Source organism: Mytilus edulis, chromosome 13 (genome assembly GCF_963676685.1).
Source record: "Mytilus edulis chromosome 13, xbMytEdul2.2, whole genome shotgun sequence".
Classification (NCBI taxonomy): Eukaryota; Metazoa; Mollusca; class Bivalvia; order Mytilida; family Mytilidae; genus Mytilus; species Mytilus edulis.
Window position 1 is genome coordinate 67,791,155 of NC_092356.1, and position 17,890 is coordinate 67,809,044.

The 17,890-nt window shown below is 31.8% G+C and overlaps 2 protein-coding genes across 2 annotated transcripts; both read left to right on the forward strand.

Moving 5' to 3' along the window:
• The first annotated feature begins 963 nt into the window (after positions 1-963).
• LOC139500494 (cerebellin-3-like) lies at positions 964-3,513 on the forward strand. Its single transcript, XM_071289234.1, has 2 exons — positions 964-982; positions 3,089-3,513. The coding sequence occupies exons 1-2, from the start codon at positions 964-966 to the stop codon at positions 3,511-3,513; spliced, it is 444 nt and encodes a 147-aa protein (XP_071145335.1).
• A 1,906-nt stretch (positions 3,514-5,419) lies between these two features.
• LOC139500495 (cerebellin-3-like) lies at positions 5,420-5,860 on the forward strand. Its single transcript, XM_071289235.1, has one exon. It carries the CDS (start codon positions 5,420-5,422, stop codon positions 5,858-5,860), a length of 441 nt encoding a protein of 146 aa, XP_071145336.1.
• The last annotated feature ends 12,030 nt before the right edge of the window (positions 5,861-17,890 follow it).

Here is a 17,890-nt window from a genome sequence, read left to right on the forward strand (position 1 = left end):
TTTAGTTCTCCAAACACACGTTTCGTCTACCTACGACTCACCAGTGACGTTCAGATCAAAATAGTTATAAAGCCAAACAAGTACAAAGTTGAAGAGCATTTGTTAAAATAGTTTTGTTGTGGTTTTTTTTTCAGTCCAAAAATAATAAAGGCATTATGCATGCTGGATGTGATACTTCAAGTTTAATTTGATGCACAAGTTGCTAAACATTCTCAAATTTACATATTTACTCTTTAATTGTAGAAAATGCCTTATTTGATGACCTCCTTCAGATGATGCTGAAAATCAAGGGATCAGGTAGGTTATCTTACACAATCTACGTAATTATATTCAAAGTTGATTAATGTTGCATATATCTGAATATTATTGTAGAATATTTCTTGGATATTGTTATTTTTCTACTCATTTTATTTAAAGGGATAATTCGCGATTTCTCACTTTTCATCTTATTATGTTCATAATACCATAAAAAACATATTCACCAAGTTTTATTTCGATATGAAATCTAATAAAGAAGAAAATTGGGAATTATTAATTTTATTTCTTGAAACTTCCTGACTTATGTGACGTAGTTTAAGTCTTTTTGCATGTCGGGAGTGAAATTAATCTCATTTAAGTCTTGTTCGTTAACCATCTTATAACGCGATTTAAAGCGCATCGACGACTTTTGGTGTAGCTATTAACCAACGAAAAATAAGTGATAGCCATGCAACTTTTAAAGTTATATCGTGTGGAATTTTTAAAACGAATTTTAATAATAAAAGTAAATCATACAATAGAACATTTTTATGATTTTTTTTCTACAAATACTTTAAACAAACATATGAAACTGACATGATCGATAGTGTATTAAAAATACATGTTTGTATTCTGACCTTTTTGCTTCATTCCAGTAAACATTTTCACTTGCTTGTACGGTGCAAATAAAATGTGTATTGTTTTGTGACACCTAAAGAATGCTGAATGCGTAGTTTAACTCAAGGTAATTAAAAGATTAGCATTATGTAATGCTAATCTTTTGATCCTCATTCAGTGAAATCTAGGCGTCACGGTTCACTGGCATTTCAGGTGTGTACAACATTTCGTATGAATGGTAAACGGGAGTCAGTCAACGTTTTAGACACAGAAATGTAAAAAAATAATTAAAATTAATTAACGGGAATAATAAGGTCGCACAATAACTGGAAAGATGTTGTATATTTTTATATTTTGCATAAGATCACTTTTAAATGAATTATGACTTTTGATTACTTAAGTAACGATAAAATACTGAATTATTTTAATTGAAGTATAAATTTATAAATAAAAATAGCCTTCTAAACACGAGTGTATGAACTAAAAATTGTACTATTTTAAATTAGGATCGGCAGCCTTAAATATTTCAAACAGATCATTAACAATTGCAATTATATAATTTAGTCCATCCAAAGTGATCTTTATTTACCTATTTAGGAATTAATGTTCTCATCAAAATATTTTAAATCTCACAACGCTTGAATACTTCAGATATTTGAAAAAAAAGATATGTAAAAAATTGACAGGAAATTAAAGGATCTTTTTGGAATGGAATCGGAAAAATTACGAACAGATATGCTTTTCAAGTGTGAAAAACATCAACAAAATTTATACATAATCGGGAATGTCCTTAGTAAAGTAGTCTTCGTCTCACACCGTAACTATATATAATACTTTAGCTATTTGACCAACGATGTATAAAAAAACCAGAACGAATTTAATGTCATCTTTCCCTATTTTTTTAATGTAATTATAAGTCTGTTTCAACTGGCAAGAATACCCTTAAAGCGGACAAGCAGTTTATTCTCTAAATTGCTGTCATTGAATATCAAGAGAGAAAATAAATCCCGAAATTGATTTGAAACTTTGATACTCAATAGTTTTCCTGGAAAATATTCACATCCCTTAGGGATTATTAGTGTACGTCCAGTTGCGTATATATTACATGCATGTCGGAACAATTGTGATGATGACGAATTTCTTCCTTTATTCGAGAACAATCTAATTGATATATAAATGTCCATAACTTCGATGAGCCAAAGAAAGTTATATATCGACCTGTATTTAATCTCTTCTTCTTCTTTTGGTATACAATAGTCTATCGACATTCGATGATTACATACTGTTGGCATACGTGGACTAGTCTATTTACAAAACTTTTACCCCAATTTACACAAAATGTATGTTTCTTTCTTATGTTCAATGTATACATGTATATATTTTAATTTGCGCTATAGTTCCGTAACTTATTATCCAGGCGTATATACGAATGGTCGACAAGTGCGTACATTTTTTTAAATCAATATTTCTGGTATGTTCCGATCTGTCCTTCACTATTGACAACGAGTATAAATTACATTTTACCAAATTTACCTTTGGAAAAAATATGTATATAGATTTTTATTTCATCAAATCTGTTGTTTTTTGTTTGTTTTTTTTGGTATTATTTATATTTTTATTAATAATTTTCTTTACACCAGAAATGTTATTCATAAACAAGCGTATGAGTTTAGTAATGACTAGTATATTATATCACTTTCGGACACGCAAGATAGGGATGTATATTATACACCTAATAGTTCAAAATGGAAAGTTATAAGTGATCGGCCGTGTACACTGATCAATATCATAAGAAGTGAAACGATGCATGAATTTGCAACCTCGACCGGAAATCGCTTGAATACCTGGACGTGTCACCTCACACCCCTTACAATACCTTTGGGAGTAATATCTTTAGCCATGCGGGTGATCAGTGGAGCGAAGATCCTAATTTATTTGAATAAAGTTTATTACATTAAAGAATTATGAACTAATTAGATTTTCGAAAACAATTCAAGTTTCACGGAACACTTAATTATTTATGATTTGAAATTTGACTTTTTAACTAATTCCAATATTATCAGTCTAAAAATAACAGATCAAACAATGTAGGTTACACTGTACCCAAAACAAAATTAATGTAAGTGAATATTTTCTTATACATTTATTATATATCTTACAGTAGAAAGCAATTATTATCTACAAAATAATATTTTACTTTTCCAGCACTATTCAAAAATACCCTTTTTTATAGGACGTTCAAGTCATGTTCGTTTACCAAAGAAAAAAGACTTCCCTGCTTTTACAGCATACAGATCATCTTCACAATCTTTGTCTGTAAACGAAATCGTCAAGTTCGATAAAATTTGGACAAATAATGGAGATGGATACGACCCCAGCAGCGGAGTTTTTACAGCTCCATTAGCGGGACTGTATCGTTTTGCAGCAGTTGTAATGTCTGTTTCTGACGCTGTCTTGTATTTAAGTCTCTATCACAACGACGCACAGATAACATCAAGCTATCTCAGTGACAAGGGATACAAGACTGGGACGTTTGATGTTGCTTTGACGTTGGAGCAGGGAGACAAGGTGTCAATTAGATCTAGAAGTAAAAGTCAGACAATATTCAGTGACGGTAGTAACTACTGTACCTTTTCAGGAAACCTGTTTGCTATGTAATAATAAAATTTGTAATATTATACTTTGTCTCATTTGTAAATATAAGGAATTTTTAAGGTTCGTTATATCACAACAGAGCCATTTGTTATTTGCTACATATATAAACCTTTGATTATTTGAACATTTGTTCTTGTTAACTTTTGAACCAATATTTCCCCACTGTACACCTTTAAGAACACCCTCTGTGTGATGGTTGTTTTGTATGATTGGTTATTGATATCGTTCTAATGTATGTATTACGGTTTTGAAATTTCTTTATGGAATAAACTTTTGTTTCGCAACATGCAGATAAGATCTTTGGTATACATCATCGAACAGTCATTGAAGTTTGAGTCCCAGCCTGTTTAACCTAACAACTGTTCTGAAAGGTGTACATAGTAAGAGAAATATCCCACAAAACATTTGTTTTCTGATTCGCATCTCCATCGTATTAAATATCACGATAATATTTGTTTCTATATTGTACGTTATATCCCCAGGATATTTTGTTAAATTTTGAGGTTTTTCAGGTTTTTCACTCAAATTCGATTTGCCGTAAGAATTTCTATTTTTAGGGATGATGGCACAATTACCGGACAATCTGCTAGGTCAATGAATTTGTTTTGCTTTATTTATTTTGACACATGGACAAAAGTCTGTAGCTTTAGTTTCCTGGCCAGTTTCAAATATTTCTAAAGTTTAAATGAAGGAATGGACTTATAACTAACATAGCCTTGGCTAACTACAGCATTTACCTTTTTGATAATGCTGTATATCCTTCAGCTGTTATGGAATTGTCTGACAGAAATTAATATGGTGTATTATGTTTCACTAAATGACTACTGTCATGCAATCTTTTTGTTTAAATAATACCAACCGACAGAAGTGCTGCATCGAAAAAGTCCCTCCGGAAATAAGCCAAAATAACAACATGGTCAACATGATGGTTGTATTGTTTATACCTGTTTTGCTGTTTTGTGAACAAATGGCTACTGCCAAAGGAGACTGTGATCAAAAACTTGGTAATTATATCTAAATAGAAAATGTTTTGTATATAACTTTTCTTTTACATCATTGTAACAATCAGCATTGTTTATTTAAAGAAATATGAGGGTATTTTTGTGTCGATCTACTTCTAAACGTATGCGGTCAATTATTCTCAATGTAATATTTCATTTATTCTAAAAGTCAGTTGTCAATTTAACTGTAGGCTTATTCTAAATGGAAGACTTGACTAGATTAATCTAAATGTTTAGAGTTTGTATCATGTTAGTTTAAAATTATTCTTCAAAAGGTGTCGATTTATTCTAAATGTAAATTTTGATTAATTCTAAATGCAGTGTTGATTTGACATTTTATATTTATGAATAATAGTGCACTTCTGTTATTAAGGATCCCTGTAGGAGCTATTCATTCTGTTAAAAAAATTATGGGTGTTTTTAGAGATAAGAATACATAACTCAGTTATGGACAGTTGTCTCATTGGCAATCATACCACATCTTCTTTTTTTATATAACTCAGAAATACTAAATAACAATTGCAAATACAGGTTATAAGTACAGCATTAGATACAAATATTGCTTAAACATTCTTGGCTTTACATATCCTGTTTAATTGTAGAGAATGCCTTGTTTGATGACCTCCTTCAGATGATGTTGAAAGTCAAGGGATCAGGTAAGTTATTTTACACTATCTACATTGTATATATTGTAAGTTCGTTGATGTTGCATACATCCGAATATTATTGCAAAACCTTTATTGATATTACTTTTTCTGTTCTTTTTATTTCAACATAATGTCGGTTACACTGTACCCACAAAAAAAGTAATTTAAGTGAATATTTTCTTATACATTTATTATATATCTTACAGTAGAAAGCAATTATTATCTACAAAATAATATTTACTTTTCCAGCACAATTTCAAAATGTCCTTTTTTATAGGAGGTTCAAGTAATTTCCGTTTACCAAAGAGAAAAGACTTCCCTGCTTTTACAGCATACAGATCATCTTCACAATCTTTGTCTGTAAACGAAATCGTCAAGTTCGATAAAATTTGGACAAATAATGGAGATGGATACGACCCCAGCAGCGGAGTTTTTACAGCTCCATTGGCGGGACTGTATCATTTTGCAGCAGTTGTCATGTCTGTTTCTGACGCCGTCTTGTATTTAAGTCTCTATCACAACGACGCACAGATAACATCAAGCTATCTAAGTGACAAGGGATACAAGACTGGGACGTTTGATGTTGCTTTGACGTTGGAGCAGGGAGACAAGGTGTCAATTAGATCCAGAAGTAAAAGTCAGACAATATTCAGTGCCGGTAGTAACTACTGTACCTTTTCAGGAAACCTTATTGCTATATAATAATAAAATTCATTATACTATACTTTGTCTTATTTGTAAATATAAGGAATTTGTAAGGTTCGTTATATCACAACAGAGCCATTTGTTATTTGCTACATATATAAACCTTTGATTATTTGAACATTTATTCTTGTTAACATTCGAAGCAATAATTCCCCACTATACACCTTTAAGAACACCCTCTGTGTGATGGTTGTTTTGTATGATTGGTTATTGATATCGTTCTAATGTATGTATTACGGTTTCGAAATTTCTTTATGGAATAAACTTTTGTTTCGCAACATGCAGATAAGATCCTTGGTATACATCATCGAACAGTCATTGAAGTTTGAGTCTCAGCCTGTTCACCCTAACAACTGTTCTTAAAGGTGTACATAGTAAGAGAAATATCCCACAAAACATATGTTTTTTCTGATTCGCATCTCCATCGTATCAACGATCTCGATAATCATTGTTTTCATATTGTACGTTATACCCCCAGGATATTTTGTTAAATTTTGACATCCAAAAGGAGAATTTCATCTTACATGTTTTGAACTCGGTATATTTATGTAGGGGATAAATCGTAAATTAATTGAGAACCCTTTATAGCTTGCTGAGCGGTGTGAGCCAAGCTCCGTGTTAAAGACCGTTCCTGACTTATAATGGTTTAATTTTACAAATTGTGACTTGCAATAAAATCGAGGATGAAAGTACCTGCAACAGGTTGTTTTGAAACTCACAAACTCAGTGTGGACTGCTTAATGACTACTTGGCCACCAAGATCCATTCTCATTACTTGAAAGGCCAACAAACAAAGGTCTCAACACCCCTCCCCCCAAAAAAGGAAACTCGATAAATAATATTGTATCGGAAACATCATTATAATGATATGGTCTCGTATGTTGTTTTTTCTTTTTTTCTTTTTTTTTATTTTATCTAGATTTGATTTAAACAGACATTGTAAGAATGCTTATTAAGCAACTATCAAATAAACTGAAAACGACATGGCTGAAAAAAAGAGACAAACAGACAAATAATAGTACAGAAGACACAACATAGAAAACTAAAGACTAAGCAACACGAACCCCACCAAAAACTGGGGGTGATCTCAGGCGCTCCGGAAACTTATTTGATGCATATATAGTCTTACATTTGGAATGTCAATTAACATTCTATTTTCACATTTACAATGTTAACTTAAAACGCTTTTTAAAAGAGAGGCGAAATATATTAAAGGAATAGTCGAAAACAAAACGACAGAGATTGATCAACACAAACCACACTCAGGGGTAATCTCATATTCTCAGGAATGGGAAACAGATCATGCTACACATTTGACAGCCGTTATGTTGTTCATTTAAGAACGAATCTGGTGTTAAATCTTATTCGATGTTTTCAAAATTGATGTTCAAAATAATATCATTTTCAAAATTATATTATATTAAAAGGAATTCAGAGGCATTGTGTTATAAATACTTTATTTTACCTGTAGCATCAAAATCTAGAACATCTCAAATGTCATCGTCTTTTTTAAACTTGTATTGATTGCAGTTGAAACATGATGCTAAATCGATCGATTGTGAATGCCGTGCCAATCTTTATTTAGTTTGAATGAATTTTGGTTTTGTTTGAATATTTTAGTGTGATTTTTAGGATATTCATATTAAACAATGATTTATGAACGAGTGGAAAATACTACACGAAATAATTATAAGTCGAATATACATCAATTGCCATAAGAAATAGACATTCTTAGTTAAACAGTCAATGCTGGTAGAATTTAATTGAGTTAATGTCTTCAACTTGTCAATTTGATATTAATGAAAAAGTGCTTTGCATAAGAATTGATAAATAAACTAGAAATAGTTCCCTGCTTATAGTAAAGACATAATGTATTTGATACATAGACAAGCCATAGGAAATGAAAGATGATGACCTTTCAGTATCCAATACAGTATTCCTGATATTTTTGTGGTAAAATGATTCTGGTTGATCAGTTCCCTATAACTAGAGTGAATGATACCTGAATTATACCTGTATAAGGGGATAGTTTAAAAGGTATGTGCACAATTCAATGTTGAAGAAGATATTTAGGAATGAAACACTTACGGTTACATGTGTGTAATGTATGAGTGGCCGTTCGTGTCATTGGCGGTATGAACACACCGTATGAAATTTTCAACGCGTTGGTTTTTACTATCAATGCGTTGGTTTTTACTTTCAACGCGTTGGTTTTTACTTCCAACGCGTTGGTTTTTACTTTCAACGCGTTGGTTTTACTTTCAACGGGTTGGTTTTCAATTTCAACGCGTTTGTCTTCATTTTCAACGCGTTGATTCGTAATTCATCTGGCATGAAAAACCAACGCGTTGGTTTTCAATTCCATACCGTAAGTTTTTTATTCCATACCGTGAGTTTTTCAATCCATACCGTAAGTTTTGTACTTTTGTCAACCAATCAAAATATTTGTTACAAAATATTTTCTAAAAATATCTAGTGGTCATCTCATTATTTGTAGAGCCTCCGGAGTTTTCTTGAGATAGCATAGGATCAGATTATCTGTTTATTTTATTTATAGATTACCTTATCTATATACTGATTAATCAATCTCACTTGCGGAAAAAGTTATTTCCTATATGTATTAATACACTATAGTAGCATTCTATACAAACAATAACTGTATTTGTTTTAACTAACTCTAGTAACTCAGAGATATAAAATAGTAGCTTAATATTAAAACATTAATCATGGATAATTTGGTGAAGAAAATTGCAATAAAGTATTGATGATATGGTACTGGTAATAGTGAATCATGTCTTACACACAAAGATTGCATGACAGGAGTGGAATTTATAAGATTTCCAAAGCCTTGGAGGGACAGAGAAAAATGCACAAGATGAATAAATACACGAAGAGAAGAAGGCTTTACAACTGACAGAATAAAAAGGATACAAACATATGCAGTAAACATTTTGTTGGTGGAAAGGTCCTACAGATGCTGACCCTGATCCAATTCCTGCTACCACTACTCCAAGTGATGTATATAAATATATTCTAGTATTTGTTGATTACCTTTTTTGATCAATAATCTAACAAAACTGATTTTAGTAAATCCACCTACTAATACAGAAACTACACAAACAGGAAAAAATATTGGGTTGGACCAATACAGAATAGAAAATTCTGTATAAAAAAATCAGAACACTTTACTTCAGTCTAAAAATGAACCTCTTCAATGCACATTAAAGAAACAAGAAGGTAGTGCACTTGACAAGACCTCCGAGAGGGAAACTGTAGTGAAATATACAAATATGTATCTTGATTTCAAGGAATTAAATTTCACGTGAAACACAATATAAGAATTAATATTCCAAATAAATGTTTTTTGTCTTGTTTAAGAGTGTATTTGAAATATATAAATGTATTTGGTTGAATAAATCCCCAACATTTGATTGACTCGCAGGGTCAAACATCAAAGCCTTCTTGAATTCGAATATTATATAGTCTATATCACATACTTGAAACATTTGTCAACAATTTTGGTATTTTGGTATGTTGAAAATGTTATCCAGCGCTATTAGGTGTTGTTGAAGCCATTTTGATATGATATTGCGAATTTAACATGCTTTTGTACATTATTTCATCAATAAATATCTCAAACCAAAATCAAAATGAATCTATAGCCAACACAAAAATTAAAATCTTAAACTTCCAACACATTTTTGTTTGTGTTGAAAAGGTCCTTTTCATACATTTTTGGGGCGGATTTTTCAAAATTGAGGTTTTCTGTTGTCTTTAGTCTACTATCTATTTTTATTGAAAATGTCATTTTAATTGCAACAGAAAATGTTTTAGTTCTAATCTATAGCATAATTCCCTAAATATAAACAGAAACAAGTCCCTTAAAATGTAACTTGAGGAAATCCAAAATTCCGCATTTTTATTTTCCTATGAAAATTAACACTGGAAGGGGAGATTACTCCACACAAAGGAGTCATTTTTTTGTCAGTTTGTGGTTGATTTTCTTGAAATTTATGTAAAGTATGATACTTTAAGCATGTATTCTTCTTTCTGTTGTGACGTATAAAATTTTCTGACGTCAGACACTCAAATCAATAAATGTGTTCGTAGATAGTAGATGTTTTTGTGTTCTGTTAAATTGTTCCTTTTAAAATTGTTAAACGATGATGATTGATGTACCCATATTTTGACTATTTTATTTATTGTGTCTGTTTATTTAACGCATCAATGTAAAAATATCGGAAATTGATGAGACTGTCATTAAAGTGAGAGGGTTAGCGCTATAGAACCAGGTTTAATCCACAATTTTCTACATTTGAAAATGCCTGTACCAAGTCAGGAATATGACAGTTCTTGTCCATTCGTTTTTGATGCGTTTTGTTTGATTTTGCCATGTGATTATGGACTTTCCCAATTGATCTTCCTCTAAGTTCAGTATTTTTGTGATTTTACTTTTTAATGGGGTTTTAAGTTTGAATTTGACGAAACTATATAATTTTCTGCTCATGAAATGTACAAAACCAAAGTGGAATGGGTAGTTTTATTTTTTTTGTGCATTTTTCATTTAAGGGATTGAAAATTTGAAGCTTTGTGACCATTTTGAAAAAAATAATGTGAAAATTTGGTACTGTTTATATGTGTATATTATATTTTTTCAGCATCTTACTTATCTAAAGAATTATTTTTACTAAATTTGAGATTGTTTACCTTGACATGTTGAAAAATTCAATAAATTGTCAACTAATGAATTACGAAATCTAGGTTATAGCTTGATAAAATATATGAAAACACCTTTAGAGTTGTTTGTTATACTCTAAAGACAGCCAGAACATCAAGAATCAATACATTCTGATGAATAGAAGCGGTAAAGGTATAATTTTGTATCAATTTGTATTGATATTTCTGCCTTTTATGCAAGAGTTAACTCCCTTTTCAATGCTATTTTCCATAGGAATTTTAAGTGGCGATTTTTTTAGTCTTCCTCATGCCAGATTTTATGGGGTTTTTTTCTGTGTATGTTTGGGGTATAATGCTAAAGATTAAAACTTAAAAATCTTCTGTTGCAATTACTTTTAATAGTTATCAAAAGTACCAGGATTACAATTTTATACGCCAGACGCGCGTTTCGTCTACATAAGACTCATCAGTGACGCTCATATCAAAATAGTTAAAAAGCCAAATAAATACAAAGTTGAAGAGCATTGAGGACCAAAAATTCCAAAAAGTTGTGCCAAATACGGCTAAGGTAATCTACTCCTGGGGTAAGAAAATCCTTAGTTTTTCGAAAAATTCTAAGTTTTGTAAACAGAAAATTTATACAAATGACCATATAATTGATATTCATGCCAACACCGAAGTGCTGACTACTGGGCTGGTGATACCCTCGGGGACGAAACGTCCACCAGCAGTGGCATCGACCCAGTGGTGTAAATAGTTATCAAAAGTACCAGGATTACAATTTTATACGCCAGACGCGCGTTTCGTCTACATAAGACTCATCAGTGACGCTCATATCAAAATAGTTAAAAAGCCAAATAAATACAAAGTTGAAGAGCATTGAGGACCAAAAATTCCAAAAAGTTGTGCCAAATACGGCTAAGGTAATCTACTCCTGGGGTAAGAAAATCCTTAGTTTTTCGAAAAATTCTAAGTTTTGTAAACAGAAAATTTATACAAATGACCATATAATTGATATTCATGCCAACACCGAAGTGCTGACTACTGGGCTGGTGATACCCTCGGGGACGAAACGTCCACCAGCAGTGGCATCGACCCAGTGGTGTAAATAGTTATCAAAAGTACCAGGATTACAATTTTATACGCCAGACGCGCGTTTCGTCTACATAAGACTCATCAGTGACGCTCATATCAAAATAGTTAAAAAGCCAAATAAATACAAAGTTGAAGCTAGGGTCATATTTATGCTAGATTGACTGGACTAATACATTTATAGGATGTAAGATAAAGTAAGTTTCATATGTGTTTGTATAGGCTAATGTTTCTATAAAAATAATTAAACAAAAAAACTATAAGTAAAAATATTCAATGGATAATGTTATAGACACTACTCATATTTTGTTTTATGAAAAAAAAGAATATTGGAACTGATCAATTTCGTCTGGTTTATATACCGTAATTATTTTAAGTAAAGAGAGCGATTTTTTATTACTTAATTCCCGTGTGGACCTTGGTACATTGATTCAAATAAATGCCGAAGATTTCAACAAAAATCAGTTATGTTTAGCCCAAGCATAGTTTCAATAGTTTTCTTTTTATCTTCTTTTTTTCTTGTGATTCGAAACTACGTTCGGAAGAAATTACATCAAATCTGAGCGTGGTGTTGATAAACCATACGAAACCAGACGCAATTTATAAAGCAAACATAATAACCCCAGACGCAATATCGTGCTGATCGTAAATCAGATTTATTGTCATTGTATTTTCTTGATAACTAAAATTTATAGATTTAAAGAGGCTTATAGGTAACTTTAGACTTCAACATTGGCAATTTTGACAGTAACTTTATCGACAGGATGTCGCGAATAGATAATATTTTAAACTAAACTTTTGAATAATTCAAGTGGCAGAATGAATACGTCTTCGTCCAAAATCATCTTTTTAGTAGGAACATTACTAGTAAGCTCTGTCGCACTCATAACTGCAGATGTCGGAAAATGTAGTAATGGAGTGCAGTATTGTCAATATAGTCATTGGGATTCTTGGGATATCTGTAATGTTAGCTTCTCTGGAAAATACAGGCAGATAAGATTGCGAACTCTCTGTTGCAAAGTAGCAATGGACTGCTTGAAGAATTGCAACATTTCCAATTATGTTTACAGAGACGAAAGGACGTGTACAGTTGCTGATTCAAAACGAACAAAATGTAAGTCACAATCGAAAAACTATGAAAACGAAACATCTGCAATAGACATGATTCCTGTAAAATAATCAATATATATATATATACTGTTAAACATGCTTTAAAATGTAAACCTGATTGTTTACAATATGTATTTTGATAAAGAAAAAGACATACATACTTAAGACACTTTCTTATCAACTTTAAGTGCAAAAATACTAACAATACTGACTGGTAAATGAATCCACACAGACGGCTACAATTGAAACAAATCTACACCAAAATTGATACTTCACAAAGTGAAATTTAATTAGTGTTGTTTTTTAAATACTTGATCAATATTTTGCATTGTGCGTGATATATAAAAAGTTACAGTTGAATTTGGATTTTTTTCAGTATCCGCTGAATTGATAGTCGGAGTTTGTTTTGGAGTTCTCGTTTCTATACTTATTGCCGTTATTGTTACTTTGGTGCTGCTACACAGGTAAAAATAAAAAATTAAATACTTTCGGGATTGAGACATTTGATTCTCGGGAATTTAACAGTATTATTTTAATCGTTTGCAAATTTTTTAGATTTATACGATATTTACGTACGAAATGTAAACTAGTATAAGGGCATATGATACAGTAGAGATCCCTCGTTGAATTGTTCTTGAAATTTTGGTAGAACGTCAATTTGACTGTCCCGATGGTATTGTTTGACCCTCTTCAATATGTACTCCTGGTATATACAAAGAAAACTATGTATTCCTGACTTTTTGTTTAGATAATTTAGTTAAAAATTTGTATATTTGAAGGAAAAACCCTGAAATGTCATCAATAAGGACTTTTATGGAAAGTAACAATACTTTTTAACAAACGGTCATAACTTAACCGGGTTTTTTATACGACCGCAAACTCATTTTTTGCGGTCATATATTGGTTTCACGTCGTCGTCGTCGTCGTCATCGTCCGCGTCGTCCGAAGAATTTGGTTTCCGGAAAATATCTTTAGCATAAATTAATATAAATCTATGAAGTTTAGAAGTTTAAACACAAGATTTATTACCACAAAAGGAAGGTTGGGATTACGTTTAAGGGTTATGGTCCCAATTGTTAAGGAATAAGGGTTCAAAAAGGGGCCCAAAGAAGCATTTTTCCAGTTTCCAGACAATGACTTTTGGAATGGTGTATTGATCTGTCTGAAATACTACCACAAGGTTTCATACCAGAAAGGGATGATTAATATTTGCTTTGTGTGGTTATGGCTCCAACCGTTCAGGAATAAGAGACAACAAAGGTGGAAAAAGAAGGGTGTCCTGGTTAATGGACAATTACCTAAGTACGAAACAGAATTTAAAAGCAGTGTAAGGGAGGTAGTTCAAACAATTGACAATTACCTCCCTTACAATGTTTTTAAATTATGTATAAAGAAATGTTGTAATATCTTGTGATGATTAACTGTCAATTTTATTTTTAGAAGTAACTATTTTAAAATGCTGATGCAGGTAATTTCATTTAAGCCATGATTATGTATGCCATTTTTTATTTGACTTTTATGACGTATTTAAAGGGTTCTTACGGTTGCAAACTCTATTTGAAATTTGAATTGAGATTATGACCATATTTTAAGAGAAAGAACTCTTTTAGGAAAGCCGGGGGGTGTGTTAAATGTGGATAGCGGGTAAAATATTGGTTTTTTTTTTAGGGGGGAAGGAGGTCAATTTACAACAGCATAGAGTATTGCGCAAAAGATAAAAAAATATGAATATAAATTCAAATCACCTAACCAATTCGAGTTCTTTGTTTACAGTTATTCTGTGTCAGAAACCTATTATGTGCCAATTTTGTTTAAATTAAAATCCAAATTCAGACTTGTATCAAGTGCGAATATCCTGTCCATTTTTGTCCCAGCTGTTTATGGTTAGATGAAGGCGATCGTATCCGGCTGCGCTCGGCGATTCCAAATTATTGTTTTCTGAATTTATCTTACTATTAGCGAAGTGAAGAAATTGACAATATTTTTGGTCTATTCAGAAGTGCAACTTGGTTTAAATAATTCCTATGCATTTAACAAAAGTGGAATCTCTTCTTCTTATTGTAATGTACTATTTGCGTTATGAAAAACTAAATGCTACCAGTACTATAACTTATTAATATAGTATGTTGAATATTAGTACTATATGATAACAGGCAAACATGCTAACATTTTAACATATACTTTTTTCTTAGGTTAAAGAAGATTGCACTGTTCACAAGATGGAGGAAAATAGAACATAAAGATGCCGATACAAAAACAGAAACTTAACTTTAAAAGCTATTTGTAATTTGACTCAAATTTTATATTAAAACCTGAGAAGCAAAAAAAAATCGATCGTTGATTGTTTTTCTTAAAATTTTGGCGGAGCGTTCTTTAAACAAATAATTTGATTGATTAGAAGTAAGAGAGATAACATTAAAATGAGGACATTTGGTATGATTGCCAATTATACAACTATCAACCATAGATTAAATTACGAAGATAAACGCAATTAAAGAGTCACCGTAAGGTCTTAAACATAAAAAAAAAAGCTACACCGTATAATCAGCTTTAAAAAGCCCCGACTGAAAATGTAAAACAATTCATATATTTTTTTATATAAATAATGACGTCCACTAATAAGGTAGCTGATTAAATATATATGCATTTTGGTGTGCTTCTGTTAAGGCCATACGATACGGTAGCAGGGGGATATAATAGCGTTTTGAAAATATTTCGTGTTGTTTTCACGACATTGTTAATCAGAACGTTGTCATTACGTGATGTTTCTCACAAGAATGATTACATTTTGCGACGTCGCTTAAGATGCAGTCACATTTGCGGAACATCAACTGACGTCATGAATTCTACCTAAGAGACAACCGAGAGATCAGTTGCGATGAACGGTTGTTAAGGTGGATCATTGGTATATATTTCCTAAGAAAGAATTTTCTGATACTTTGCCAAAATGTAGATTTTTCTTCTCTTCCTTTTGTCAAAAACATAATTAACAGTCAATAGATGCTAGGCAGGGACACTTTTCTCCATGTAGATGTTCTTGTTGTACAGGCTTTCCTTTTTGTTCTCGTTTATATATAAATGCTTTACGTTTCTGTTAAGTATACAAAATATTTAAAACAACAAGTAATAAATATCCTGCATCCGGAGCGCTTTTCTAGAGTTACCTTCATCAGGAACGCTCAAAGCCATTTTTTTTTAAAGCCAAGTATGTATAAGAACCGGAACAGTTAAAAAGCTTTATGATCAAAAAGGACATAAAAAGTTACCAAATCCATTATAAGTCAACTTTGTCTGACGACGTATAACATTTGTTATAAATTGCATGCGTCCGAAGCGCTTTTATAGATTTACTTACATCAAGAAATATCAAAGCCGATATAATGCTTGATATACATACTACTGTAATGCCCCGCGAAAAGTGGGTGGGATGAAGCACCTGCAAATATGTTCAAAAAGTAAAATAACAAAAATGCCAAACTCTGTTGAAAACTCAAAACGGAAAGTCCCTAATCAAATAGCAAAATTAAAAGCTTAAACACATCAAACAAATTGATAACAACTCCCATATTCCTGACTTGGTACTGGCATTAAAACCACCCCATTTTGATTTATTTTATCGAGCCAATGCCATGTTATGCAACTGTCAGATATTAATATATTGTTGAGTTTTTTTCTTAGTGTTTTTTTTTCCTTTCCTATATATGTGTTTTCTCTAGAGCTTAATCTATTTTCTACGCAATGTCTTGTACAAATATGATATAAATATACGAATGTATGAACATTAAGGTACAACTCAAATTTATATTTTACAAAACCAAAATGGAAACTGACCAGGTATTTAGTTTAGATATATTCATTTCGACATTTTGTTAGTGAAAATTTCAGGTTTATCATGTATTTCATATTTCTATAAAGCATATTATATGAGAGGGCGTAAAGGTACTTGTTGTTTTTCGTCTTCATATTTTTTACCATTCGATTTCGTTATAAATTCAGTTGAAATAAAATCTTAATGTATTTCTAAAAATGGTTTGCTCCCAAGCGGCCTTTGCCATTTCTGTAGGTTTTAAAGCTTTCTGGGGAAACTGTATACGCTATTATGGCATGTATCTACATTTGCTTCCCTGCTTTTATTCATTTGAGCCATGATTTAGTACCCCATATAATGTCTAGTTAAGTGAAGTCTGCTTATTTCTCGGTGATACTTAGACCTACCGAATTAGACTATTTACCGGATTTGTAATCACATAAGCAACACGACGGGTGCCACATGTGGAGCAGGATCTGCTTACCCTTCCGGAGCACCTGAGATCACCCCTAGTTTTTGGTGGGGTTCGTGTTGTTTATTCTTTAGTTTTCTATGTTGTGTCATGTGTACTATTGTTTTTCTGTTTGTCTTTTTCATTTTTAGCCATGGCGTTATCAGTTTGTTTTAGATTTATGAGTTTGACTGTCCCTTTGGTATCTTTCGTCCCTCTTTTAGACCGTTTACCATAATTATACACAAAAATTTTAAATCACAAAAAATGCTGCACTCCGAGGAAAATGCAAAACGGAAAGTCTCTAATCAAATGGCAACATCAAAAGCTCAAACACATCGAACGAATATACTGTCATATTCCTGACTTGGTACAGGCATTTCCTGATGTAAAAAATGGTGGATTGAACCTGCTTTTAACTATCTATTGAAAAAAATCGATTCTTGTGAGTAGTTAGAACATGTTGGTTGTATAAAGTTCAAGAGTGACGAAGGACAAACAAAAACGGTCACATCCTCTTCCTCTATAGATTCGATTAAAACTTTAAAACGAGCCCACTTCCTTTCATAAGTTCTCATATGTTTATTGTATATCATTCAATTATTTCAGAAAAAGGTTGTTCATTCGAATTTTTTTCGAATACCTTTTTTTTTTTAAACAAGAAGAAAACCTGACAATAATTTTCATGAGATAATACTAAGGTTTCACCTTTTGATACTCTGTAATCTTTTTCTGGATATTCGTTGATATAATAGTGCAAGAAGACTGAAAAACGTATCCGAATCAAAGCAATTCCCATTTGCAAATCCATGGCCGTCTCAAACAACTAACACGTAGAACAGTTGAAATTACAACTTCCCAATAAATTTGAAGCCTAGAATGTTACACA

What these genes read in the sequence shown, in the direction of transcription:
- LOC139500495 (XM_071289235.1), top strand. Translation starts at nt 5,420, where the DNA reads ATGTCCTTTTTTATAGGAGGTTCAAGTAATTTCCGTTTACCAAAGAGA.